The sequence below is a fragment of the Xiphophorus couchianus genome, chromosome 4 (assembly GCF_001444195.1).
Source record: "Xiphophorus couchianus chromosome 4, X_couchianus-1.0, whole genome shotgun sequence".
NCBI classification, from domain to species: Eukaryota; Metazoa; Chordata; class Actinopteri; order Cyprinodontiformes; family Poeciliidae; genus Xiphophorus; species Xiphophorus couchianus.
The window spans coordinates 14,373,697-14,401,142 of record NC_040231.1 but is presented as its reverse complement, the minus strand read 5'-3'; the positions used below and the strand labels follow the sequence as shown (position 1 = coordinate 14,401,142).

Below are 27,446 nucleotides of genomic sequence, written 5' to 3'. Positions count from 1 at the left end.
AAGTAAATAAATAAAGGTAGTGTATTTATATAATTAAGGTAAATGTATTTAATCGTATTCAAAATGATTCATGAAACAAAGTAATTATATTTTCTAATATTGATGGTTATGGTATAACCCAACATGTTTCTCAAAAAATAAAAGCCATTAGGCTACTAATATTGTGTTAGAAAAATATTACTTATGAACCAAAACAAAGTCCAATTTAAACCAACTAACGTTTAGCAATTTGTAAATTGTGTCAAAGTATCATTTAAATGTGCTCTAACAAAGACGGTAGTGCAAAACGTAGGGGTTAAACAAAATACATTTTTTTGGTAAACTTCAAATGGAAAGTGAATTTATCTGTCCAATAAGAATTGGACTGCAAGATTGTGTATTTCTTTATGACTGAGAAAGCCCTAAAATATGGCATTGCAATACAATTAGACAAACATAATTAAAATAGAATTTTATTTAAAAATGCAGAAAAGATTTTAATTCAAATTACAGCTGTGTGTGGTACAACCTTGAAAAACACAGTTGCTAATGAAGTGCAAATACTCGCATTTTGAAAAAATAAATCTGTCTTGAAAATAAGAGTTCAGTAAGTATTTACAAGTACATAACTTATTTGCATCTGCACTTTTAAAACAACTAGATTCTCAAACTACAACTTTTGGTTCTGATGAAGCAAATTGTTGCATTTTTTTAACAATCCACTACTATTGGTTTTGTTGTACTTTTCAACTGAATAAATTGTTTGCAATCATTTTAAAAGAAAGAGCATCAGTTACATAATTTTGTAATGTACATAATAAATTATGTGCACAATTGAATGTACATAATTTATTATAATTAAATAAATTAGGTATAAATGTGATCATTTATCTCAGCATAGACTATGACAGGAAAATAGGAAATCAGCATATAATTGGTGCTGTGTACATTCTTCAAATTGTAAGAAAAAAAAAATCACAGTTTATAAAAAGCACCCCAAAAAAAAAAAAAAACAGTGAATCACCAGGTACCAAGCTGGTAGTTCAGTCCATAACAAATGCTTAGCCCGTTTCTTTGACCGCAGTTTTTACCATCAAGGAAATTAAAGCAGTGTCTGACTTTTACTATGAGGAACTCATACAAGCCAAGTCATGTCTGTCAGATTAATATGCCCTGTTCCTTGGCATGGGATCCATAGAAATTCCACTTTTATGCACTGCTTCATACCGTCTCTGCTCCTTCGAGGAAAAATTAGATTTTCATTAACTTAAATCAAACACCCATCATTCAGATAAAAATCAGTAAACCATAACAACTGCAATATAAAGCTCATCCACGGCTCATAAATCCCAACAAGTTAGACTCTACAGTTGTGTTTATGTCGCGAAATATATCCACATATTTCAGTGTTCCTCAGAAGCAAAATAACCTCTGTACTTCTCTCCAAAAGCAAACACTAGACCTACCAAGACCTACACTAGAGGGGTAGATCAGGAAAGGAACCAAAAACTAAGGTTTTATAACTGGAGTAAGACTTACTTTAATAGATTATCGAAAACAAGCAAACAAACTGCTCCCCGTCCCAAAGATGCGGTTTGGTCCATACTGACACGTTTTAACAGAATTTTTTTCTTTCCTGAAACTTTCTGTTAAACAGTAACAATGTTTTCATTTTCATCAATTTTATATGGAAAAGCGTCGAATTTTCTTCACTAACTCCTGTACACTAACTCTTTGGGAACTATTTCAAAGTCTTAAAGTTTAAAAACATATTTGCCACATCTCTGTCAGGCTTTAAATCCCACTGAAGATTTGTGGACGACACTGAACATGATGCTCAGCAAATCCACCTCAAAAAGAAAAGTATAATTGCAGAAAACATTCATACTGGACGAAAACTGGTAACTCCAAAAATTTAACTTTTCAGTAAATAAAAAATTTTTTTCTTACTTCTACGTTAATTATAACAGGAAAACCCAAAATTAAATTCATGCTTTTGCACACTTTTGAACTTCCATTCTGTCTATGTAGGGAAAAACAGCTTCATAATGGAGCAAGAGGTACAAAACCACTATTATAAATCTTATGATGTAAAAATAGATACAGTATTATGATGTAGATGCTACTTATAAATTACATTTTAATTTCACAGTCATTATCTTGCATTGTTATTTATATATATATATATATATATATATATTTTTTTTTTTTTTTTAAAGATTATCGTCGAACACTCCCTGGTCTTGAGCTGAAACCAAAAAAAAAAAAGAGTTACAATGACATGGTTTTTGTGAAATGGGTTCATAAAATTATTAAAAGTATCAGTTCACATGGATTACCCAGGATACGGAGGAGGTGGCGCGTCGTGTTGTCCACTTGCTGAGATCGCCTGCTCGTATGAGGGTAGGCCAGGAGGGTCTTCTACATCCAAAGTTGGCCCGGATGTTGGAGAGAGCGCAGTCTGTCTGGAGACATCGTCCAACCTTCGCATTATTAGGGAGGCATTGCTCCTCCTAGGATGTCCTCGGATGGAACTGTGAGGAGAGGCAAATGTTTACATTAGGGCATACTTAGTGCAACAAGAGAACAAATTGGAAACTGAGTGTCAAACTTAGTCGTAACGGAACACGCATTTATGGCTGCAGATTTCGCAAGAGGCATAGATGGAGAGTTCAAACAAACAGAAATCCCAGTTATGTGCTAGTCTAACTTTTCTCTTTGCAAGTCAAAAGTCAATAATTTTATGCTTTTAAAAAGTGACTGTTTGATGTTTTTCTGTGAGACAGAGAGAAAGTACACTGTTATTATGAAGTACTTGAAGATGTGTTGTGCTTATATTACAAGATCGTGTTACATAAGAGTTAAGTTTGTTTCTTCTTGTCAGTCGTATAGAAGAAGCCTTCTTCACTTAAATTTTTCTCTCAACATCCAAGCATTTAACCATAGTTTAAATCCATTGTGGGTCTGGTATTTGGGAAAATCTTCCTTGAATCTTAATATCAGTCTGGTTTTTCCTTTTCAAATATGTTCGATGTGTTTGAGATTAGTGTCTGTTTGGAACACTGAATCATGTCCAAATATGCGTCAAATGTCAAGAGAAATCGATCAGAATGTTGTTTTTTTTTTTAAAAAAACAAACAAAAAAAAAAAGACAAGGCCCCAAACTGTATTAACTACCAATATAAAGCGGTGGTAGCATTATGCTGTGGAGCTGTCTCATTGCCAATTTTACTGGTGCATAAAGTTGATATAGTATCTAAAGACCGGTTAAATTTCTAACTACTTGACCTTACCAAGTGTGAATGAAGCTGACTTACCTTGGACGACGGCTGAAGCCACTCTTAAAAGTGGATCGACACAAATACCAGATCAAGACACCAAGAATAACAACCACCACTCCAGCACAGATGAGTCCCACTAGAAGTCCAGTTACATCCACCCTTGAGGAAGTCCCCACTGTGTATTGACAAAACCACAGAAAGTATATAACAACTATATAACTTAAAAGCTGAACAGGACATTGTTCTAGCTTGGAGAACTCATCTAACTTGTCTTTATGTACAACTGAAAGTTATTAGCATTTATCCCCCAGATCAAGTAATGAAGGTAATTATAGGATTGATTAGTCATGAGAAAAACATGTGAAATCAGCTTGTGATCTGCACTGACAAAACAAATAACACGCACATCAAAATATGCAAAACATTCTGCAGGTTAAAAGGCTGCTGACAGACTAACGCAGTGACACTACGCTGACCAACAGGAAACATAGTTGCCAGGAAGAGAGCTGTAAGTCAAGTCTAGTAGATCTTATTGGGATCCTACCTAAATATCCTCTAATGGTAGGTGTAATGTTCAAATGTACAACCTCTAGTTCATTCAATATGTTTGACAGCATAAACACAAGTAATATTGTTTTTTGCACAACTGGATACCCATCAGACATTAAGGGGTTAAAGCACATTACCAAAGATAAATGATCAAAACACCAGTGTAAACATACAAAAAAGCTGATCAGTTATAGGAAAGATAATGCCAATCTTTTTTTGGCATTATTGGTAATTATGATTATTGACATGATGTAATGATGTAAAGTCGCCATTTTACATCATCTAATACATTCCTATCTAATTCCCTATCAGACACAAACTTCCTGACTGAATGGAAATAATTAAAAATTCTTAAACTATAAAGGGGTCTGAAATTTTTATCTTAACTCTACACAGCTTTACATCAAAACTCTTTATTTGTATTGCAAGACCTAAGTGAGCTATACCCACTTTTGGACTGATGTTGCAAATTTGCCTCAAACCACCACAAGCTAAGGTGGATCATGTATTACACATACCAAGAATCATACTGGAAACATTTTGCTGACATATAATGGTCGATATGGTCTATAGTAATTTAACTAATATGCATATTTAATACCCAATTTAAGATCTATTGCATGTGCTACACTCAAATGAGCAATCTTAACTCAAGCCAAAACAGTAATAACATAATATCCAAAATATTATTGACATTAATTATTTATTTCTTACCTTTGGTGTATTCTTTCCAAAAGGCATCCTAAAAAAAACACAAGCAATCAGAAACACTAACTAGAAAAGGCACTTTGATAAACAGTCCTAAGTATCAACACTTAACTGTTTGTGGTATGTTTTCAAAGACTTCCCTTGCTTCCTCATAATTGCAGACTTCTTCCCTGCACTCCCTCTCCAGGTTGCCAGGAACAAACATTTCAAAGTCAAAGCGATTGGCCAGCAGATGGCGACCCAGGAACAACTTCGCGTCTGACTCACCTGCAAACACTTTGACCAGATACAAACAAGTTAAGAAAGGACATGTTTGGAACAAGAGCCAGGCCACAAATAAAGCTGTTGGTAGCCTAAAGTATGTCTCACCTTGATCTTCTGACACTTCATTTTGGGACATTAACTTCCTCGCAGAGGCCGGGTTTCCAGCGCTCAACAGCTGAAGGAACACGAACAGACCGAATAACATGATGAATCCACGTACGAACTGTCCGTAAACTGTCTGTCCTTTCACACCACAAACACTGCTCCCAAACTTTTACAGCGAAAAATAGTAATCACAATCAAAGATCTTCATTATAAAGTAAAAAAACAAAAAACGCAGCACATATTAATGTCCAGAGTTCAGTAACAACAAAATGAAAGTTATCGGAGGGAGCGGTAGGTGTCCCAAGCTGTCGTTCGTGACGCTGATAAAGGCGAAAATGGAAACGTCCGATTTCACTCATTAAAACTCAATTCTCTGTCTCTTCCCCATAACGAACTTCAACTCCTAAACTGAGTAGCCAAAACTGAGGTTAAAGATGAAACCAGCTCCAGAGACTTAACAAGAAACGACTTGTGTTACTTCCCAGCAGGTACGGTTCTGTAGCTACTCCGAAACTGTAGAGCAAGGCTTTACCTTTACCTTGACTACATTTCATCAAGGTGAACGCTAGATGGCAGGAGAAACACACCGAACTGGGAATACTCATGCTAATATATTAAATACGTGGGATTAAAATATGTCCTCTGACTAAGAACCTTATGATGCTTTTAAGCTATCGCCCCACCCAGGGACAAATCATATTTTTGGCTTTAATCACACATTTCTGTTGTAATCTTATGTAATCGAGCCATTAAATGTCCGGCATCCTAAAAAACTTTTGTTTTTGTAAAAGAAAAGAAAACATATGCCAAAATAAATACCTCTGGTATAGAAATGCACAAAGTTAGAGATCTAAATGAGTTGGTGTAGTGTATGAAATAATACACAGTTTCTCAATTTTAAAATGTAAAAGGTGCTTTCTAAGAAACTCGGCCATGAGCGTACATTGAGAAAGTTGCCTCAAGGTAAGTTTTCACTCAAGTTATTAGAAAGTTGTTAAGCCTGTTCAGCATGGTCTCTTGAAGGATCACTGCGTTGTTTTCTAAAAAGTGTGAATTCAAACGGCATATGATTCAATGTGAATCATGCCCTGGTGTTTACTGTAACCTGACATCAACATGGACATCCGAAGGATGTTTTGGACTGCTGTGGTTTGGTAGTACTTTGGAACCATTGGCATCCCTAGCAGAGCTGTGTAAAAGTCTTAAAATAAAATATATATACGGTATATTTTATTTTTATCGTTCAAGTAGCAGATTCAAACAAACATTTTGGAATCTTCAAATCTTTCATTTGTGTAAACCTATTTAACAAGGTTCACAGCACCTTTAGTAGAAAAACAGACCCACAGCTGTGAACATGTGGCTCCACCATGCTTAACAGAGGGCATGGTATGCTTTTCCACATATTTATATATTTTTTCCAAATCAGATCCACCTGTGGTGTTTGTGGCTGAAAAAGCACAATCTTGTTCTCATTCAACCAAAGCATACAGTAAAATTCTCAGTTCTACAAACCTATATACTAGGTTAACATTTTTACACATCTTTTCTGGGTGTGCTAATATAGCATGTAAAGCACTGAAGAAAAACATTATGCAAAGATGTATCATTGTTCAATTGAACTTTAAAAGCAGTGACAACTTTGAGTCCAGAATCTGTTGTTACCGATTAATTCCCCCTCTTCTTGTACCTGATTTTATATATATATATAACATTCTCATGAGTTATCTTTGAACATGTGGCTCAATTTTATGCAGTGCAATTAATTTAACGGGACCATCTTGTTGTGTGAACATTCTAATGAGTACATGCATTAACGTTTCCCAAACAACATAACAGTTTTATGCCTTTTATACAGTATACTGTAGCATCTTTTGAGATCCTTCAAGTCAAAGCACTTAATCTACTTCAGTCAGCATTTTCATAGCTGTTTGGCTGAATGCTGCACTGTTAACAGCTTCTATAGCAAGCTTTCTATACAGAAAACTGTAAATTAAGCTGAAATAGTTGGCAGGATTTAGGGCAATCCTCCCCTAAGTTGATTAAAAGAAATGCATCTTGAGTAATAGTCTCTGTGTTTCTCTATGCTTAAATTTGGTTTGGTAACTATGGAGATATTTGGGGTTTGTGGGGCTTTTGGTTTTTGTTTACATATCTATGTTATCTAACTGTCTTCTGGTTGGTGCTAATTGAAGTTCAGTTGGAGTCCCACTTCTGTAGTTGTCTGCATCTCTTAAGTATTGTAAGATTGCTTATTTATGTGGTATTGCAAAATAATATGTTACTGTAAGATGAGCTGCAATAAGTTTCGGATGATATTGTCTTAATGCATAATAATTAATGGTAAATACTAGTTGATGGGAGAGAAATGTCTGTGCTTGTTGGTGTTATAATCATCTGCAATAAATTAAATCAACCAATGTTTCATTCTTAAAGACTACAAGTTTGGCTTTATTAGATTATGACCACACCACTCACTTACTGTAAATGACCTCAGCTTTGAGCAAACAGGGGTCGGTTAACCAGAAATGTCTTTATATGTTATGGTGGGAAAGAACAGATCATCCACCAAAACACACCTAAAACACAAGTGGGAAAAACTGCAGAAGTCATCTGAATCAAAGCTGAAAAAAAATATAGAAACTGAAACCAAATCTAAACTTGAGCTTGAGTCAAAAGTAGTTTCCATCTGCTCTGCTCTCTTCCTTGCAGGTCACTATGATGAGATTGTGCTCCAGAGAATGTGTTTTGTGATTTACACCCTGATAGTGGGTAGAGATGCTGGTCTGCTGTGGAAAACTGGACACAAGTGTGCAGTGAGATTAAGCAGACCCCTGAAATGACAGAACAATTTACTAACAGATTGTAGTAGTGAATGGCACTCCAATGGTCTAATTAATCTAAAAGAAATACTTCAGTGTCTGGACTAAAATACTAAAACTGCAAATCAGTGGCATCCGAGACGTCCAACATTGGTCTACATCAATTAAACGGAAAGTTTAGCTGTCAAGGAAATGAGCACGACGGATGAAAGCTGAGGAGAGCCAGAGTGCAACGCCAATAATCTGCACTACGTCGGTCACTGCTGATTTCATCACTTACCCCGAGGAGAAAAACTGAAACAAATCCCTTTTACACCTAATCTCTATGACATAAATCATGAGATTAACATCATAATATGCTAGAGGCCACCTGAAAATGGATTATAGTTCTTAAGAAATTGGTATTTAATTTACAAAAATGTGAAACAGCTCCAATATATTTTTCCCATTTCACTGACATTAAACATATTGAAGAAAGAAACATTTGCTTGAATGACCTCTTACTGACGAAACATTTATTGTATCTAGTCCAGTTTTTTTTTAATTTTTTTATCTCCATCAGTGCAAAAAACCCAAAACTCTCAGGGCCAAACTTGGCAGCAACATGAAGAAACGGCTTGAAATAAAAGTAGCAACATCTTTCCTGATACCATTTTCCTCCCCAAACAAGCAAACTGATCTCTACTGTTCCTTAATCTTTCTAAAGCCAGAAGTACTCAGAGAGGTGATCTGATCACACTGTGCTTCCCTGTGGCTCTAGTGTGGTGCTACAAATTATTTCTCTGCTGCATTTGTCAAGTGGCTCACTTCTGAATTAAAGTGCTGCATAGAACAACATCTATGGTTGAGGTCGAAGTAAAGCCAGTTCAACTTTTCTAACCATATCACTGTGTTGGGAAGAAATTAGGTTTACTACAGTGACAGAACCAACATGCTGCTGGTTGTGTGTGACTGAATCATTAACCGAAAGGGCCTGATCAAACTGATAGCAGTATGTAGTTAAACCAGTGAGGTCAGACATTTTGTTAAAACCATGTGGTTAGAGGCGAAGGCAAACACTTTCCACACAGTACAGTCTAGTTCTTAGTTTGTCAAATGACCTCCATATACTTCATTCAAGCCTGACTGTTAAGACAGGTCAGGCATGATATGTTTCTCATACTCCACAGATTTTGGATCAGTTTGAAATATTTGAAGAGGTCATGTTACCTTATGCTGAGAAGGAAATACCCTCGAGTGTTTATGACATCTCCTAACATTGTGATTAACATGGCGGATCAGCCCACCCCCTCCGGACCTTAATCCAACAGAACGTTAGTAACATGACATCAAGAGTACGGTTTCTGGCAAAACTAATAAATGGAGAGGAATTATTCCAATAGTTCCGGGCAGGAATACATGTTCACAGGGGAAAGAACTTGGATGACTCGACACAAACGCAAATGTGATGCTGTTCGTCAGAACGAAACTTATTAATAGCATGATGACTCATAGAAAGACTATATCTGGAAGCATGTTTCAGGTTTACAGAAAATGTTTGCGTTTGTAGAGAAATGAAGACACTTTATTTTTATTTTACAGATGAACTTTGATTTTCCTCAACTTCTACAGAGGGATTAGTGTCCTAATCAAAACACACATTCTTGTGTTTTGATTTCGACAACAATGTTCACCAATAATGCATGGTTTAAGTATAAACTTTTTTTTTACTAGAAATTGCATAAAAAATAAATATATCAGCTGTCTTGCAAAACCCTTTTGATTTCCAGAACAGAATTTTCAATGAAAGAAAAAGATACTTTTTAATGTCCATTAAAAAGTATCACCTAGATAGTAATTCATACAGTTTGGTCAAAGTCACATAGTGTTTTTGATACTTTTTAAATGTCAATTCATCAGTAACTATTGAGCATAGACAGTTGAAGCATGATCAATAGATGATTTTAAAAAAAAAAAAACAAAAGTCAATAAAAATGGAAACAAAAGGTTTTGCCCAACAGCAACAACTGAACCATCTATATTTTAGGACTATAACAACTCATGGCATTTCTTTAAAATGCTGTCCCAGACTTTAAAGTTTGTTGTAGAATTATTGCTAGACTGCTTTTGCCACAGATCATTAGTAACCTAATCCTACATTTCTGCTTCAAAAAAATCCCCAAACATTTGAAGTTCTTCATTTCAGTTTTAGGGGGATTGCAGACAGTGAATCATGCTGACTGCAGCTGAGCAGACACTGTATCAACCCAGCTGAACGTTTCATAGTTGCAACAGCAGGGAAGGAGCCGTCAGCACAATGCAGCTTTGACCGGAACATGGAGGGTCATCTTAAGTTCACATGAAAATTGTTATATCTGTATAGATGACAAACTGACCCACATGCTGAGGGTTATTTCTCACCCCCAGTCGCAGCTCATCTACTACACTGGCAAGCTGTCTTGTAACTGGAAGCAGATGTTAAGAGCTGCTAGAGGAGACGTTCCAATTGGGGACCCTGAATGTTTTTGTTAAAACGATGAACACTATATTATTATTCATTGAAATTAAGAAAGAAAACAAATATATATCAACACAAAAGCCCTCATTGGTCACCTTCACTTTTTTATTTGACGAATATAAAAACTGATCTTTTCAGTCAGAGATTCGGTGAAGCAGTGAAGATCTGAGAGTCAGGTCCATGTTGGAGTTATGCAGAAGGGGACAAGGTCTGCAGACTGGTCTTGACGGTTGCTAGGTTAGCCTTCCAGGAGCTCAGGGTGTCATACAGCTGCTGCCACTGCTGCTTGCCAAAGGTGCGGTGTGTGCTGTGGCTGAGAGAATGGAGACAGGAAAGCAAGGCCAAGGTCACACTTCATGGCAAAAGCAGGTTCAGCTATGAAAAACATGCAAGACCGTTTCTGTACACAGACCTGAGATCATTTAGGGGCATAATCACTTGGAAAAAGAAAAACACAAAAACAAACAAACATTGTATATATTTGTATCCGATCTAATGTTTTTACTACACTACACTTCTCCAGACGCAAGTACTGGACTGCAAAAGTGTTTGGAGTTCATCCTTGCAGTCTAAATTATTTAATTTATACACATTCATGATACTTCAGGAAACGTCTTTAGAAAATGTTTACAAAGGGGAAACTTTATGTACAAAGAAATGGACCATTTCTTCATCCCGTTTCAGTTTTAATATCCAGTTTAAACCAGTCAGTTACCAAAAAGCCATGGGAAAGAAAGGGAATGCACAAGCACAGCAAAATAGGTGAAGATAACAATGTTGTATGATTATGAAAGTGCATAATGCAGTAGATTACAGACCAGTCAAGTTGTTTCTATTTTAATAACTGAAGATAGTTTTACTGAGTAAAACACAAAACTTTAATAAATCTCTTACAAAATATTTCTGTAAAGCAGGTAATCTTATGACGTCCATTCAATTCTTTATGTAAATTGGATCCGTTTTGTGAAGTGGCTTTAGGTAGCAAATGTTGTGAATTGCTGCTGCATATTATAAATAAGCTGAACTGGAATAATTTGAAGGGAAGAATAGGCAAAATGAAATCGATGAATAGAGAAAAATATGAATTATGAATAAATAGATTAATCAGATTGTAAGTAGGTCAGTTTGTGAATTCAGTGATTCTTGAGACGAGGGGCAAAATGGGTTTTAATCCCTCCTCCCCCCAAAAAATATTATTATTCCTCAAGCTTATGTATTCAAATATGACAAATAATGGTTTGAAAATGTAAAGATGCTAAGGCTCCCAGTTGCAACATTTTTTTTTAAATTACATTTTAAATGGACCTGACCCAGAACTTTGTCAACACCATCTGACAAAAAAATATTAAATTATTTTTAATGACCCTATTAGTGATATTTTTTACAGACAAATGCTTCTCAAGAAACAAAAGAAATATTATTTAAAACAAAAAACAACAAAGTCCACCTGACAGAGTTGACAGTGCATGACGGAGTTGACAGAACTGAAGGTGGTGACAAACTAGTAAGTAAAAAGAAATACTTCATACATGTGAAGTAATGCCATTAATGTAAAATACATTAAAATGAATTAACTGCATATAAGTGAGATTTGTCAACACTATCACTGAAAGAGTCAGGCTGTCAGTTAAAACTCTGATGGAGTTGACAAAATGCCAAACTACCACAATTTATATGATGTTATTCTGAAAGAGGCCATATTGTAGCTCATCAGGTCCATGAAATCTTTACAGTTTACTAAAATTAAGCATTTATTTCACAAATTTTATCAAAGTTTTGTAAATTGTCAGTTATGGTGTTGACACATCATGGTTGTGACTTAACTTAGGAATAAAACGGAAGAAAAAACTAAAGAATAACGTAAGTTAACCAGAGCTGCCTATCCCTCTTAGCAAAAGAAGAGAACGAAAGACGTCATGGGGTCCTCAGAAGTTCTGATGCCCCCCAATAATGCCTGATTTTTTTGCATTCTTTTTATGTCTAATGGTGTTGACAAAAACGTGGAACAAATTTCAATGGAGTAGTAAAATATATAAAAATGATTTTTACTCAATTTATTGATACTTTTATAATTATTTATTTTAATACTTATACTTAACTGTCATAATATATGACCTTAGTATTCCTTTATTTGTTTTAAACTATTATAATGTATTGAGTTCTGCTCCAGGACAAGGGATTTTACAGACACCATCCACCTACTACAATGTTTAAAATAAAAAATATTCAGCAAACACCAGGAAAACGTACATTATTGTGCTCACATGGGCCATGTTAGTTTAGTCAGATATTTGAAAAAATTATATTTTGTGTATATTTCATTCAAATTTTGTACTTTATCCATAGGACATGTTTTGTCCCTCTTCTCAAGAATCACTGAATTGATGAATCCATCATCCATTTAGATGATGGATTTCCTGATCCATCATCTAAATGGATGATGGTTTCATCCATTTAGATGAAAATAAAAACTTTATTTTTTCCCCTATATCTATCCAGGCCAGAAAAAATACCAAAATCAAATTCCATACTTTTCCAGACTGCCAAGAATATTACTTGCTCTCTTGGTTATCAGAGACCAAACATCTTTTCCACAAAGCAAACTGCAGCATATTGCCATTTTAATTCCACATTTTTTCCCCAGTTATTGCTTAAAACAAATACGCTTAACTGTAGACAGCTTAAAATAATCTTTTTCTTCACTAGCTACATACTCATGTTAACTTATGTATGGCACAATATTGAAAGAACTTACCTCACGACAACTTTTCTTTGCGTCTGGTCAATTTTGCAGTAGACCATTTTGGTCCGAACAGCTGGGGGGGGAAAAAAAGGCAAGACAAGAAGAAAGGTGATGAGAGAACAAGAGCTTCAACAAAAATCAACAGGATATAAGAAAGACACAAAAGGAATCGTCAAGTCCATGTAGATTAACTGATCAGGATGGAAATATTATTTTTTATTCTGTCAGCTAGAGCAGGGGTGCCCAAAGTCGGTCCTTGGGGGCCGGCATCCTGCACGTTTTAGTTCTCTCCCTGGTGGCACCAACAACCTTTTCAGCATGTCAGTGTTCTACTTAGGCCTTCTAACGAGCCATCATTTGATCCAGGTGGGTTAAACCAGGGAGAGAACTAAAACATGCAGGATGCCGCCCCTCGAGGACCGACTTTGGGGACCCCTGAGCTAGAGACATTTTTAGTATCGTTGGATGTGCCCAACAGTATCGTCTACTGTAGATTATTTTATTGTATCCAACTATCACAGCCTGGTTTATCATTCGTGTTACTTGCATTCCCAACAAACTTTTGTCTTTGATTTTCTCTCTGGTTTATTTTAATCAGTGCTTACACCGATAAGTTGAGCTAGATAAAGTCGGTACATTACCACAAACTGGCACAAAGTTAACCATAGTTTAGCACAAAAATCTTGTTCAAAATTTCCTGTAACATTATTCATTGAGAAGCAGCAGAAAGATGATGCGTCTTAACATCGTAGCATGCCTTTAGCAGCTTAAAGATCCTAGCGGTCTTGTCTTTTTCTGTCGGTCAATCATTACGTCTCATTCAAGCGTCGCACTGTGATTCTGTGTTAAACCTAAACCTTTCGGAGCGTCTAAACCCCATACATCACCTTCGAACCTGAAGCAACCCCAAACTGTAGCTCCCCTTTAGAAAGCTTTAGAAAGTTGAGTGAATAATTCGTCACAGATACTGACACTATGATTGTTTTTAAAGTACAGTTTGGATGGAGCTCACCCATTAGTGCAGTCAAACTTGACTGATGCACAGAGCAAACGGAAACAGGCAGGATGCCAACAGGCTGCAGCTGTGGGCAGCTCTAATAACATCCATGTATTTGGGTGTCAGACAGCAAAAAACACAATGCTTTAAAATGGGGTCATATTGCAAGTAGACTGGAGACATGGATCTAAGACACCCTAACTGCATTTAAATAGTCTTGAGTATATATTTCTCTGAACTGCGATGAGTGTTTGAAGGACATGGATGGACAAGATTCATTTGAAGTTTATACCATCAATGACAAAAGCCTCGACGTCATCAGCTCCGATCTGCAGTTCCTGCTGTATGGTATCAAAGGAGATCTCTTTGAATTCCACCGCCATGCCCATGAACGTCAGCAGGCGCATCTTGGCCATGTTCTGCTCGTGAGAGAGGCCTGAGGACCAAAACGCAGGGATCATTAAGCACAAAACAGTCACAGGCAATTACTCTCCGCTCAGGGAGTTTCCCTGTAATAAAGCTCAGGACGTTTAGGACCAGTCAGGGATTCTACTCATTAACAAAAACATCTCTCTGTGTTGGCTGTTTTGAGAGCCCATCCTACACATGTTTTAATTGAATTTCATTCATAATGTAGTTGGGGGGGAGAAAAAAGAAAGTACTGCTGATACAAACATTCTTGGTCTGCATCAACACAAGCAGACACTCTTGGGGAATAAAATACCCCTCAAGAGTTCATTGTCTTGCCACAAACATAGAAAAAAAAAACTTGGAATAAATAATATTCTTATTCACATTATAAAATACAAGTACTTACCAAGAGAATCAATAAAGTCTTTGTTACTCTGGTAGAATTTGACATATGATGCTAGTTTTGCACTCACAAAGATGGTTAAAAGCTGAGAAGACAGATGGCAAGAAAAAACGCCAATGAATAATGAGTCAGATGGACTTATACAAACTAAAATCATTAAGTTTCTGGACTGACATCATGCACTTAAGCTATCAAAGCTCTTGTAAACTGTGAAATCACAAAAGGCACAATTCAGCAAACAATTTTAAGCTTAATTTAGCTCCTGCTGATGAAGCATGACAAAATATTTTATCGATAAGATTTAAAAAGGAAAGAAGAGATGTAATCCCCCAAATCCTTAAAATGCAAAATGCAACTAATGAGAGATATTGGATGAATCTGTCTTATTAAAAATAATCTACATCCTGGTAAATTCCCTGCCTGGATTGAGCTATGCAGAGAATCTTTAAGCACTTACATCATGGATGAGCTCTCCCTCCAAAAAGCGAACAGGTTTCAGGGTGAGCAGGTGGTCAAACAGGAAGGTGTTCGGGTCTTTGAGAGCACGAACAATACATCTGAAAACGATGGAAACGGGTTGGAAAGAGGGACACCGTTTCAAATTTCAACAAGCGTGAAACCAGTTTTAATAATGCACCTGTGAGCATCAACGCGTGCTTGCGAAGCATTGTCCTCTGTGTAACTTCCCAGCAGCTCAACCATCACTTTCGCTGCAGCTTCACTGCAAAGTCGAAAATTAAAAAGGTTAAAGTCCTTTTAACATGCATGCACTAATTAACATAGACGAGCGATGCGCTAAAACACACCATCAACCCACTGAGTAATAAAGCACACACTGCACTGCAACATTGTTACATTGCAACGTTCCTGAGTGGCACAATGTGTCGAATTACAATCCTCATCTCAAAATAAATGTGTGCAATACTTGAAAAGCAAAATCTTCTTGGGTGCAGTACTTGGTAGGATTTCATATTAATCTTCAATGCATTCAAATTTCACCACTGCTCTCTTAATATATACTTGTCCAGCAGTAATGTCACAGTAATATCCTGCATTGCTCCAATAAAGTAGAATGCATTTGACAATTTGTATTTCTGCATCTGCTGATTTTGAAATAGTCACAAGAAACACCAAATACTGTGTACAGTTACCTTTAAATACTGTGTACAGTTACCTTTTTTTGCAGTCCACCAATGCTTCATACACCAGCCTCAGCATTGTGTGCTTCTTCTCTGTGTTCAGGTTCCAGTCAACAATCCACTTGCGTACCTATTCAGCGACACCAACGCGAATCAAGCCAAAGAAACACACCTTTAAACCGACACCGCTTTTAAGATGGAGAATGGAGATACCTGATCAAGATCGGTGGGGATGAAAGAAATGGCATTACAGGTTGCAGCCACCTTGACGAGGCTGCAGAACACTGTGTACCTCACCGGAGTGTTCTCGTCCATGCCATGGAACAAGTTGCTCAGCCTGAAAAAGCAACTCAAACGTTGGCATGGACCTTTCTCTTTTAATTATTGGAAATCGACATGTTTTTTTTTGACAGGACTCACAGCTGCAGGCGAAGGGAGGGTCGCTCTCCCTCACGGAACTTTACCAGCTTCTCACACAAACTTTCAATCAGAGCTTCTTGCTTCTCTGGCTCCAGGATTAACAGCAGAGACACGATGCTGTTCATTACGCTCTCAACATCTACAAAGACACAGAAAGCAGACAAACAACTGAACTTAAGTTTTTTTTCTCCTCCTATTAAAATGAAACCAATTTAACTTTCTTGCTAAAAGGTAACAAGAGTCAGTGTGTGAGACATAGAAGCGTTCTTCCTCACCCACCTTTATCATCATCCTTCAGACAGACATCACAGGCCTCAATTATCTGAGCCAAATCAATATGAAGTCCACCTTCAGCATTCTCCTCTGAGATATCAGCTCCTTTAGCCTTGATGTAGGACCTCAGCTCCAAAGCCTGAAATATTACAGTGACATTGTTAATGTCAAGGATGCTTCCACTGCAGAATATTGAACTATAGGTCCAACAAGAGCAAGCTGTATTTTAGGTAAGAATTTAATAAACATCCTGTTTGTCTATCTATGCTCTGAAATATCAAAATGCTGGAACCTTCTTACTTAGTCTAGATCAGGAGTGTCCAAACTAAAAAAATTATTTTTTTAAAAAAAAGGGTTGTTTTCTTTTTTTTTACCTGCTCAACAATAAACTAAGCATGCAATATGTTAATTAAAAGGTTTTTTGGTTGAGAAGGCGAGAGAAGTATAAATTGTTCTTTTAGGTTTGATTTAAAATAAAAAATAAGCCAAACAATTTGTCTAATGCCAACAATAGGGATATGATTTGGTGTCATGCTCTCTCTGTCTGGAAATGCTAAATGAATTTAGCCATGTCTAATAGATTAATTAAGAGCAGACTTGGATAAAACAAAAAAAAAAATCTCCTTTTAAATAAAATTTACTAGGTAGATATTGTCTCATTTACTAGGAAATTAAAGAGAATGCAAATAAAGCCTGGTTATTAAAAGCAAAACGCTATGCTACCAGTATTTTCTGTTGTAACAAAATTTTAAATTGTATGTAATAAATTTGCCCCAATTAAAAACAAAATGTCTTTATCTGCATCAACCACCTGTGCTGGTGGCCCTACTCTGTGTCATTCTTGTGAAAAGAGTGCTGCACTGTGGACATCTCTACATGTTATATCATTTGTATAATTTAAGACATTTCAACTAAGTCAAACGCCAATCATTTGTGCCGATATTAAACCTGTTTGAAAGTTAGATCACATACATTGTACAACATGTAAAAACACGCAGTGTTAGAAAAAGCCCTGCTAAAGCATGAAACTACAGCGCCTAGAAGTATTAGTTTAAAGAAATATGTAAACACCCGCTTAATCCCCACCACAAAAAATTATAGTTTGAATTTAGTGACATAAGCTAAAGGGAAATTGAATGAATAATTTTAATGCCTTGCTTATTTCATTTATTTTTTGCAACTTTGTTTATGTCGCCATGTATGTAGGTGGCTAGCGTTTGCTAGTCAAGCGTTACTTTTCCGACTGCAAATATTTTGATCTAGAATAAATTAAAATCAACATATCTCAACGAAATTCTATGTTACTAATCCAAAATTTAAATAATTATTAATTATTTCTGAGTTTGCCAACATACACATCTTTACCATCACATGCTAAGTACGGAGCTAGCATTGCAGGTAGCTAGCACATGCTAACTTATTTAAATGCTTAGCTTTAATTCTACAGTTAATCTAAACAACGCAGTTTTAACGTCCTCAGAAAACGTAGGTCACACCTGGTCTTCTTCTGTTATGTCGATAAACGCTGGGACGCTCATTTTGGTGATACGGTGAGCCTAGATGATGAAATCCACGCTCTCACCAACTCCGAGATCAGAGCGGAAAAGAAAGTCCAGCATCGCCGGGGAGACTGATGCTCATCCGGGTCATTTTCTTAAAGCCACAGCAGCCGGCTGAACTCATTTAGGAGGCTTGTGACTCTGTATTTATTCACCGTTTTGTCTCCGTCGTTTTGGAGACTGGGAAATAGCGACACTTCAACTTTAATTATGCTACAAATAAATCGAACTTTAACTTGATAAAATAACACTGGTGTATGTGAAAAAGTGTTGAGTAAAAATAAATTAATAAAAAGGCCCTAGCTCTCAAAAAGACTCATCAACTATCCTGGAAAGTTTATTGCATTGCATTTATTTTGTGAAACAAGCATCGAGTTTATTAGTAGCAGTGGTCTGCAACCTTTGCAGACCAAAGAGCCATTTTGCCCCTATTCGAGCTGAGTGAAGAGAGTTGCTGTACTCATTACTATTGGGTAAAAGGAGGAAGAAGCCATTATTCTAAAAGCAACATAAAACCCAAGATTACAGATTGCATTCAGGGACAATGACCTTAATTTTTGGAGACAAATCCTATACCTGAAATGTTTGACCATAATGATTGCTATTAATGTCTTTGGGGAAAAAAGGTGAACAAATGTCTGATTTATTTTTTTATAATCACAATCAGTATCCCCTCTGAGTTTGGTAAATATTGCAGTTAGACATGTTAATTTTGTGCATGGTCTCTAAACCCTTGTTCCAATGATTTTTGAATCTTTATTCATTTTTGTCCAGGCGCCATTCTAAAAAAAGCACAGCATAGCACCTGCTACTTATAGAAGCTAATGTTATAACTGTGTGACTTGCCAAACTAAAGTTTTTATTGCAAATATGAATATACAGTTTACAATGGAACTGATTTGCACAATCCGTAACTATTTACAGCATCTGACTCTTATTGAGCTCAACAGAAAGATGTGTCATAGCTTCATAACACCAGATATTCTGAGCTATGATACTGAAAAACTAAGTGCCCGCTATAAAGGTGAGAATTTGGCTTCCTTAACTCAGCATAAGGCTAAATGTGTGTGAAAATTCCCTTTTGCTCTTTATCACTTGAAAACAAAAAAACTCGAACTTTCTTAATATTTTTTCAGTTTTTATTCTTCTTTCAGGAAATGTCTCCTCTTCGGAAGATTAACGTTAAATGTTATGGATTCAAGTAGAGAGTCATTCTGTGTTGAGGTTATCATATTAAGCTATAGTTCATTTTTGCAGACTAACACAGAAACTGTGACCCAGAGATGGCGAATGTGGACATACTGTCAGTGTCAGAGGGCACGTCTCCCCCACCACATACCCGCTATGTGAACATGTGTTGGGCCCCTGCACCAAAGGGGATCCTGTGTATTGTTGCAATGGCAGGTCACTCAATGATTAAGGTGAGCAGGGCAAGTGAAGCAAGAGGTCATCTTAAAACTATGGAGTCGGGTTACTGATGTTTGGGTGGTGAGGAGGCTCATCCCAGGGTAAGGATACTGTGGGGTGTTTTTCATTTCCCTGCCTCACTGCTCACAGTTCATCTGTCAGGAAAATATGTGTATTTTGAGGATTCATGGGCTATGGAGACACCTCATGCCATGTCATAATTTCTTGAAAGTCCTCTTGTCACATATTTCTTTTAGCAGTTACAGAAAGGGAACTTAACTCTGCTACATTCATCAGATCATCCACTGCCTGAAAATAGTGTGCTGAGGGGAAATGGCTGATTGAGTGTTTCACCACAGAGCTCATTTGATGCGTCATTGTGTTAGGAAGGAAGGCGCCTGGTACCAAATCCCACCTTCACTCTCTCCCCGCCCTTGTACACTGTCATGTCAAAGAATTTATGGGTGTTTCTCCACAAGAGTGCTTGTGTAAATCTGAGGCTTCTATTATCTGATTAACAGCTGTTGTCAAGTGTCTGGTGTATTTCAAGTCCCAAATAAGGGTTTTGCAGACTTTGAAGCACCAGGTGCCTATGAGACATTGGTCGTTGTTTATTAAAATAAGTGTTCAAAAAGTCACAAAGCATTGCGGTACACTGATCTTTTTATGTTGAGCGTCAAAGTATGCTTAAAAAATAGAAATGCAGTTATTTGATAAAGGCTTATGATAGGGTTGGATGTGTTTGTTTTTATTCTGTTACATTAGACATGTTATATCATTTGGGATTTTCCTTTTTATCTAGGTTCAAGATTTTCAAACTGCTGTGCAAGAAATACTGAGATTACATGTTGTGCCATCAGTAACACTAACAGAAAATTTTTGCTGACAACTGTTTACAAGGTTAAAATAAAGCAAATTAGCTGTAGAAGGCAGCAGAAAAGCCCCAAACACTCATAAGGAGTTGTTCAAGCATGTGAACCCATGTCTAACAATATAAACTGTCTCTTGAAAATACATACAATCTAACAGAAAAAAGCTAATATGTATAAGCCAACAGTTAGCTGCACTGGAAAATATTTTGAGGATCCTGCAGGGGAAACTGATACAGTATGACAGCGAACCAGAGCATGCTGATAGTTTCTTATGCTGCATTATGTTTACTTCTTAAGTTAGAATTTGGTAATATTATCAAACCCAACTTTTTCAGGTTTTAAACTCAAATGTTATTGTCAGTTAATTAGTATTAATAAGACAAGCTAGTACTAATTTAGAGTGATGGCAAAACTCCTGTGTTCCCTTAGATATCCCTCTATTTTTGGTTAGCATCAAACTTAAATTACTGGATCATTAAAACAAATTTTATACTACAGAAATAGAGCCTGATAAAGTGTAAAATTCATTTTTCAAATCTTGCTTTCATTCATTAAAAAGATGAAAATAGAAAGAACAATTTGTACTCTCCAAAAGAATGTTTTGATGATCTCAACAACTCTTAGAAAAATGTACTGCAGACTGATGAAATCGAGTGGAACTCTTTAAAAGAAGAGCATTCTGTTCCATCCACATTTCAGAAAAATAACTTCATACATGATGGTGGTATGATCATCTGTGGCTGGTTAGCAGCGACGGTATTTGAACAACATGTTGTTATTGATGGAATCATGAATTTTGCTCTCTACCAGAAATCCTTAAAGTACAAAAAAGCTCTTGGATTATGTAGCAAGACAAGAAGCTAAAAAAGGTCAGCAATCCACCTCTAACTGTTATTTCTCACTTAGTAACTGCATTTATGATTTGAAAGCAACATTTCACATGTACTCAGTTTATATGCTGCTTATCTTTTGGTGATCTGACATATGTAACTGTAAAAAAAATCTAATAAATAACAGCACAAAAACAAAGAAATTAAAATATGGGCAAAACTTTTCTCATAGCACTGCATGTCTATGCATTTTATGCACTAAAACTGCTTTGCAAAGGGATGTTTCTGGGGGTGGGGGGTGGAAGAAAAAAGAAAGAGCCCAACTCCAGTTGTAGCACTATTATAAAGATAACATGTTGGTAATTAGAAAATGTAGCAGTTAGTGAAGTGGTTTTTATATAAAATCTTGGCACTGCTGGTTTCATTGAGACAGCAAAATATTGACAGATCTTTCTAGATATAACTCATATCATCTAAGCAGAAGAATTTAATGTTTCTAATTTATGATCCAACTTTTTTTTTCTTTGCCTCTTTTTTCTCTGGGATTCAGCATTCTGAGAACCAGAATACTGTATATTTTCTCCTCATTGTAAAAACTGCAGCTCTAGTATAACATATTAGATGCTCAATATATATTTACACATGCATTGTTTATATATTAACCAATAGCTACTGTTCTGTTCCCTTATATATTTTCTGGTGTGAACATTCCAGATATCAATGTTTTGGTCAGTTGGGCTTCATCGACTCATCTCTGCTTGATGGGAATGAGCACATGCTCTTCCTCAAATGCTGGCAAACTGCCCGATCAGCCTCCTCAAAGATAAATGACAGTGTGTTAGGAGCTGCTTGAACCCAGGTGTTGGGCTCTCTCCCTTCCAGTCAGCCAAGTGGTGAGTATTCATGTAAACTAGTCTCATGGTCGTCATCCAGCACGGCTGCCTACCCTTCCTCCGACTAATTGTCTGGTTCCCACAGTTCTGGCTGCCTTCACAATCTCTGAAAAATCCCCTCGCTCTAGCTCATCTATCAGTCGGTGACCTTGTCAGGGTGCAATGCATGAGTAACATCCCCATTTCTCTAGATGGACCAAATTACTTGTTAATTACTTATAAGCTAACCCCCTTAACCCCCCCCCCCCCCCCCCCCCCCCCCCCCAAGATGTAGTCTAATTAACAAATAAACAAATAAAGCCAACAAAAATGTGTCCAGAACCTTCCACATCCCATGGGGACACTTCTAATGGACTATCATGGTCAACATCTACAAGGAAATTGATTAATTTTGTACTTTTTTAGCAATCAGAAAATGATAGACTGTTATTGAACTGAAAAATCAAGTTGTCTAAAGATATTTTTTCCAAGTTTGGTTGCCTCAATCTAGGCTTTGGAGCTTGTGATGATTTGTGATAATTTATGGTATTCCAGTTAAATCATTATAAATCATTAAATCATTATTTATTGTTAGTAAGCACTGTTTTTCTGCCACCTACTGGCAAGATATTTGTTCATACAATTTTAATAATTCAAAAACTCATTCCAGATACAATCAGTTAAAATTCCCTTTCCAATGGGGTAGCACTGTGCGTGTGCAAGCTTGTAATCTATGGACTATTCTAATAGCTCTTCGGTTCCTGTGGTGACCTTCTACCCCAAGTGATCAATAATACAGTGGAGTTCAAGTCAGATGTCTTGACTTAGAGAAGTTATTAAATGATTAAATGATTAGGTTCTTGTTATCAACACATCTGAATCAATTATCAAAATTCTAAAGCAAGGTCGCCAAAATTAGCTTTATTCTGTTGTCACCAAATTAGAACAAGTTTGTTGCATTGAGTTTTTTGAACAACCCACCATCTCTGGGGCAGAAATTAATCTGAAAGATATAACTCACTGCTCAGGGTAGCATCAAACCGGGACAACATGAGAACAATCTATAGTTTAATATCTAAAACTGTGCAGAGATTTGTCAAAATGCTGTTTTAGATTTCTGAAACCTTCTTTGTATTAGAAAAAACTCTCAAAAAAGAGTGTGCTCAGTGTCTTATGTAAGTTTAGGTCACCTTAGATTGTAATGACCATAAAGAATCCAATATATACACCGATTAAATCCAGATTGAAATTTTCAATGATCTGAAAACAGATATTTTGTAAATAATAATATGAAGGAAATGTGATAGTAATAGCTGTTAGCTGAACTTGATAATATAAAAGCTTTGATTGTTAAACTTTTACATTTTTTTAGACAACTTCATTTCAAGAAGACAACCTCTAACAATCTGGGAGCAGTATTTAACAATAAGACCAGGTTTGTTGCATAAAACTATTTTGCCATCCAGAAAATCTGTGTTTACAATTTACTTAAGACTGAAATGTCTTGCTGCATTAATCCTGAGGATGAGGGTTGGTAAAGCAACACTTTCCCTTAAATGTAGAGTCAGATGTTATGGTTACATTCTGTACTGATTGTGGTGATTTTCATATTTTCCCAACACTGTGCACGTACCTCCGAGTCATACCGGTAACTTTTGCTCGCTTAGCCTCAAAATGAGGCTCAAGGGTATGACAACAGATATTAACCACTAGAGATATCTGAAATGTTTTCTGATGACTGTTTACACCCCAGCCACAGCTGTCAGGGTGTGGCGATGAGGAAGAGGCTGCGGTTTACTGTAAAGACCTGATAAGGGCCGGCCTTGATCCTGACATAAAGCCACCTGCTGGGATGAGAAAAGATTATTCAGCAACAATCAAATATGTTACGTGACACATAGTAAATGAACCACTCCCAAGAATGCAATTTTTGTGTTCAACACATTTGGTCAACGCAAGTTTGATGATGACAGTGTGTCACACACCTCCGATAATAATGAAAACAAGCCCTTGCTTAAGCAAAGTAATCACTGCTCAGAAATAATATAGCTATGAGTCACGGCATCTGAATTTGGACATCCACTAGAAGAGAAGAGGACTTATCCATAAAATCACACATTCTAGATCTGTTTAAAATTTGTAATCAATACACATTAATTAATTCTTCCCCGACCTATTTAGAGAAGTAATCACCAAATAACTGGTAAACTTGTTTATGAATTAATTTATATATCAAATAAAAGGGTTTTCCAAGAACCTGTCTTCCATGTTTAAACAAAACACACGGTTTTATGTCATAAATGCTGTCCAAAGATTTTTGTCCAAATAATTTTCTGTCCTTTATCAGATGGCAGTCAGGGTAAATTTAGCCTTTAAATGTCCAAAACACTTGGTGATGACATCTTGGTGATGACCTGAACCTTTCGTTGTTAGGCTATGGACATCCTGTTAGTGACAGTTCCAGTTAGGAATAGCTGTTGCAATGAACATAGCCGTCACTGTTACAGTAAGTTATTGCACACATATTATCCTAGCAACTTGTTGTTCTTATTTACTCCTGAGGAAAGAAGGACTATAAGTTAATTCACAACTTAAACTTAATTGGAAGGAGTCTTATGGTAACAAGTTTGGCTATTTTAGCTACTTATTTAGCTCTTTGGAAAATGTTCAATTTAAATTCACTCCAAATGAGAAGAGCTGTAACATGAAGCAATAAAACCACCAGAAAATATGAAAGAAAGAGGAACTTACGTGTCATTTTTGAGACTACAGTCTGAATCAGTAGCACTGTTTGGCAGAAAAAAAAGTTTATTGATGGCAACTAAAATAAAGAAGTTCACAAATTGACAGATAAAACTTGGATTTCTGCTTTAAGCAGGAGTTAAAAAGTTTGACACGTTAATAATTGTTTTCATGTTTTCAGAAGATTTTGCGATTGAAGTTTTATTTACCTTTTATTTCCTATTTAAGATTGCACTTGAAATAAATTAGTGAGGATGACTCATCAAGAGAGCAGTTCTCACCATAAACGTTTGCTCTCTCACGTATTGTGATTTTCAATACTTTTCCCATCAAGTCTGATATGCCACACCTTGAGGGATGTTCAGAATGGCACAACTAAGACAAAACAAAAACAAAACCTTTGATATGCAGTTTTATGATTATGCGTTGCACCACGGATGGTTCAAAGCTTCATAAGGACACACAAGATGTAAACAACTGCACTGGTGTGTTGTGAATGATGGGTTCCATAGCAAGGTGCTTGTCAAAAGTGATTTTGAGAAAGATTAATTTTACATGGAAATTATAGGAACTTCAAGTGCTCCTTTTTGTGTTTAGACAAAAGGTGCTGACGATGTGTAATCAGTGACAGCCGTAAAGAAAATTTACTGTCATGTGTAAAATAAGGACACTCGTACAGAAATTGACTTTGGCAAAAAGGGTTTTTTTTAACAACAACACAGAAACGTACTGGAGAAATTGCAAGACGAGCAGGACATGGAGCACAACAAAAATAATGAGAAACCAACAACTATGAAAATCAGTAAACTAGTAAAATCAGAAAAGAGTGAAGATTGATGCTGGATACAGCTACTCGGGGAAATGTGGAACAGCTGAGGCAAAGAACAAACAGGGAAGGAGATTAAATAACATGGAGTGGAACTACAACACAAAATGAAATTAGATTTGCAAACCAAGGGGGGAAAGACTAACACTCACATAAGAGCATATAACCAAAATCCCAAACAGCTGAGATTTGTTTTGATTCTGTCATAACTCTTAGATGTTTTCAGTTAACCAAAAAATCAGCATAGAAACTACAAAGTCAATCTGGCTCAATGTGGAAAGTCCCACCATTGGTAAATGATAAAAAATGTGACTAACTACTCTTTTTTTGTACAATTTCACAACCATGGCCCTGTTATTTTTACTAGTAAAACAAATTGATTATTTAAATAGAACATATCTGACAACATGAAGTAGACTGATGGAGCTCAAAAAGCAACACCTTATGCCCTGCTTGACTTTGGGGCTACAGCTGCAATAACAGCAATTGTAAACAAAAAGAGAAAACATGGAAGAGTGGTGAACTTTCCCTGGACTGGCCAACCAATCATAATTATTTCAAGAGTGATCTGACAAAAGAACCCAGAATAACATCTCAAGCATGGCAGACCTCAATGATCTCTGTTAAGTTTGTGTTCATGATCCAATGTTAAGAAAGGGAATGAGTAAATATGGCATCTATAGGTCAGGACTGATTGGATCACAAATTCTGCTCTCTATCAACAAAAACCTTAAAGGTAACTTTCATCTCAGGAGTGGAAAAGCCAGTTATTTTGATTAGAGGGTGATTTATTTATTTATTTACACAAGGTTAGGGGATTGTGTGGATAGTATTTTGTTAGTAAATGAAATGTACGTACAGCCTAAGGAAAATAGAAATGTTCTTCCCAACGTGTGTTCAGTCTTATCCATTTCCAAGAGATTAAGACAGATAGAAGGAAATGATGAAACATTTCAACACCACGTTGTTGGGTTTGTTATCAACTTGTTTCCATGCCCACAAAGAGAAGTGAAGGTCTGAGCTTTTATTAATGCTACTCTCAGCACATCCAAACACCACCTGTTGCTCTATTGTAGCACTCTCCTGCGCCACAAGTTGTCAGTTGTATTATGTTTTTTTAATTGTAAGTTAATCCTGCTTTCTCTCTCTTTTTTTTTGGATTCAGTAAACAGTTTTAAAAAAGCAGTAAACAACCTATCTTCAAATGCAGTAGCATGAATACAGATTGAAATGGAAAAAGTAATTCCCCTCTTTTGCCTCTGCCCGATCCCATTTTGTGTAGTTTATCATGCTTCTTCTTGGCTGAGCCATAACCTTCTCAAATTTCCTCTTACTCACTGTGCTGAAAGGCTTGTCTATTTCTTGTTAAGGGTCGGAGGCGGTGTTGACCGTTTCCCTTTTTCCTCCACTGAGATGTTGTTTTAAACCCTGAAGTAACCAGAGATTGATCTGAAGAATGGATGTATTTGGGGACTGCCATTCGTCATATGACCTGAAAGGGTCGTTTTCTCCCCCAACCCTGTCACCTTTGATGAATCCTCGCTAAAGACTCCTCTGCTTAAGGCAAGGCCAGCATTTGCGTTGGCTGAGAGGCCTCTCGCATTTTGTCTCTCCCTCTGATTTTTGGCAGCACACTTTGAACTGTACCACAACCTTTAATCCATACAGTACATTACTTTGTGTTTGTTTGTGATGAGTGGACCACAGAGGGCTTTTAATAATTGTTCTGGGAGAAATTAATTTTGTT

General features: G+C 36.5%; 2 protein-coding genes across 2 annotated transcripts; both read right to left on the bottom strand.

Annotated features, from left to right (window-relative positions):
* Nucleotides 1-436: 436 nt before the first annotated feature.
* prrg4 (proline rich Gla (G-carboxyglutamic acid) 4 (transmembrane)) lies at nt 437-5,442 on the bottom strand. The gene is made up of 6 exons (XM_028015807.1): nt 4,887-5,442; nt 4,630-4,793; nt 4,524-4,551; nt 3,297-3,435; nt 2,319-2,513; nt 437-2,227 (listed from the first exon to the last, which is right to left on the bottom strand). The coding sequence occupies exons 1-6, from the start codon at nt 4,984-4,986 to the stop codon at nt 2,200-2,202; spliced, it is 654 nt and encodes a 217-aa protein (XP_027871608.1). The 5' UTR covers nt 4,987-5,442; the 3' UTR covers nt 437-2,199.
* Nucleotides 5,443-10,289: 4,847 nt separating this feature from the next.
* eif3m (eukaryotic translation initiation factor 3, subunit M) lies at nt 10,290-18,244 on the bottom strand. Its single transcript, XM_028015438.1, has 11 exons — nt 18,088-18,244; nt 16,598-16,730; nt 16,319-16,457; nt 16,112-16,235; nt 15,934-16,028; nt 15,397-15,480; nt 15,217-15,316; nt 14,763-14,844; nt 14,238-14,381; nt 12,961-13,021; nt 10,290-10,518 (listed from the first exon to the last, which is right to left on the bottom strand). The coding sequence occupies exons 1-11, from the start codon at nt 18,127-18,129 to the stop codon at nt 10,395-10,397; spliced, it is 1,128 nt and encodes a 375-aa protein (XP_027871239.1). The 5' UTR covers nt 18,130-18,244; the 3' UTR covers nt 10,290-10,394.
* Nucleotides 18,245-27,446: the final 9,202 nt, after the last annotated feature.

Excerpts from the sequence above, each read along its gene's own strand:
- prrg4 (XM_028015807.1), bottom strand. The coding sequence starts at position 4,986 with ATGTTATTCGGTCTGTTCGTGTTCCTTCAGCTGTTGAGCGCTGGAAAC. Across the intron at positions 4,794-4,886 it reads TGAAGTGTCAGAAGATCAAG|TGTTTGCAGGTGAGTCAGAC; the intron begins GTGAGACATACT and ends ATCTGGTCAAAG. Across the intron at positions 4,552-4,629 it reads TTGAAAACATACCACAAACA|GATGCCTTTTGGAAAGAATA; the intron begins GTTAAGTGTTGA and ends TGTTTTTTTTAG.
- eif3m (XM_028015438.1), bottom strand. The coding sequence starts at position 18,129 with ATGAGCGTCCCAGCGTTTATCGACATAACAGAAGAAGACCAG. Across the intron at positions 16,458-16,597 it reads TCTGAAGGATGATGATAAAG|ATGTTGAGAGCGTAATGAAC; the intron begins GTGGGTGAGGAA and ends GTGTCTTTGTAG. Across the intron at positions 14,845-15,216 it reads AGGGAGAGCTCATCCATGAT|CTTTTAACCATCTTTGTGAG; the intron begins GTAAGTGCTTAA and ends CTGTCTTCTCAG.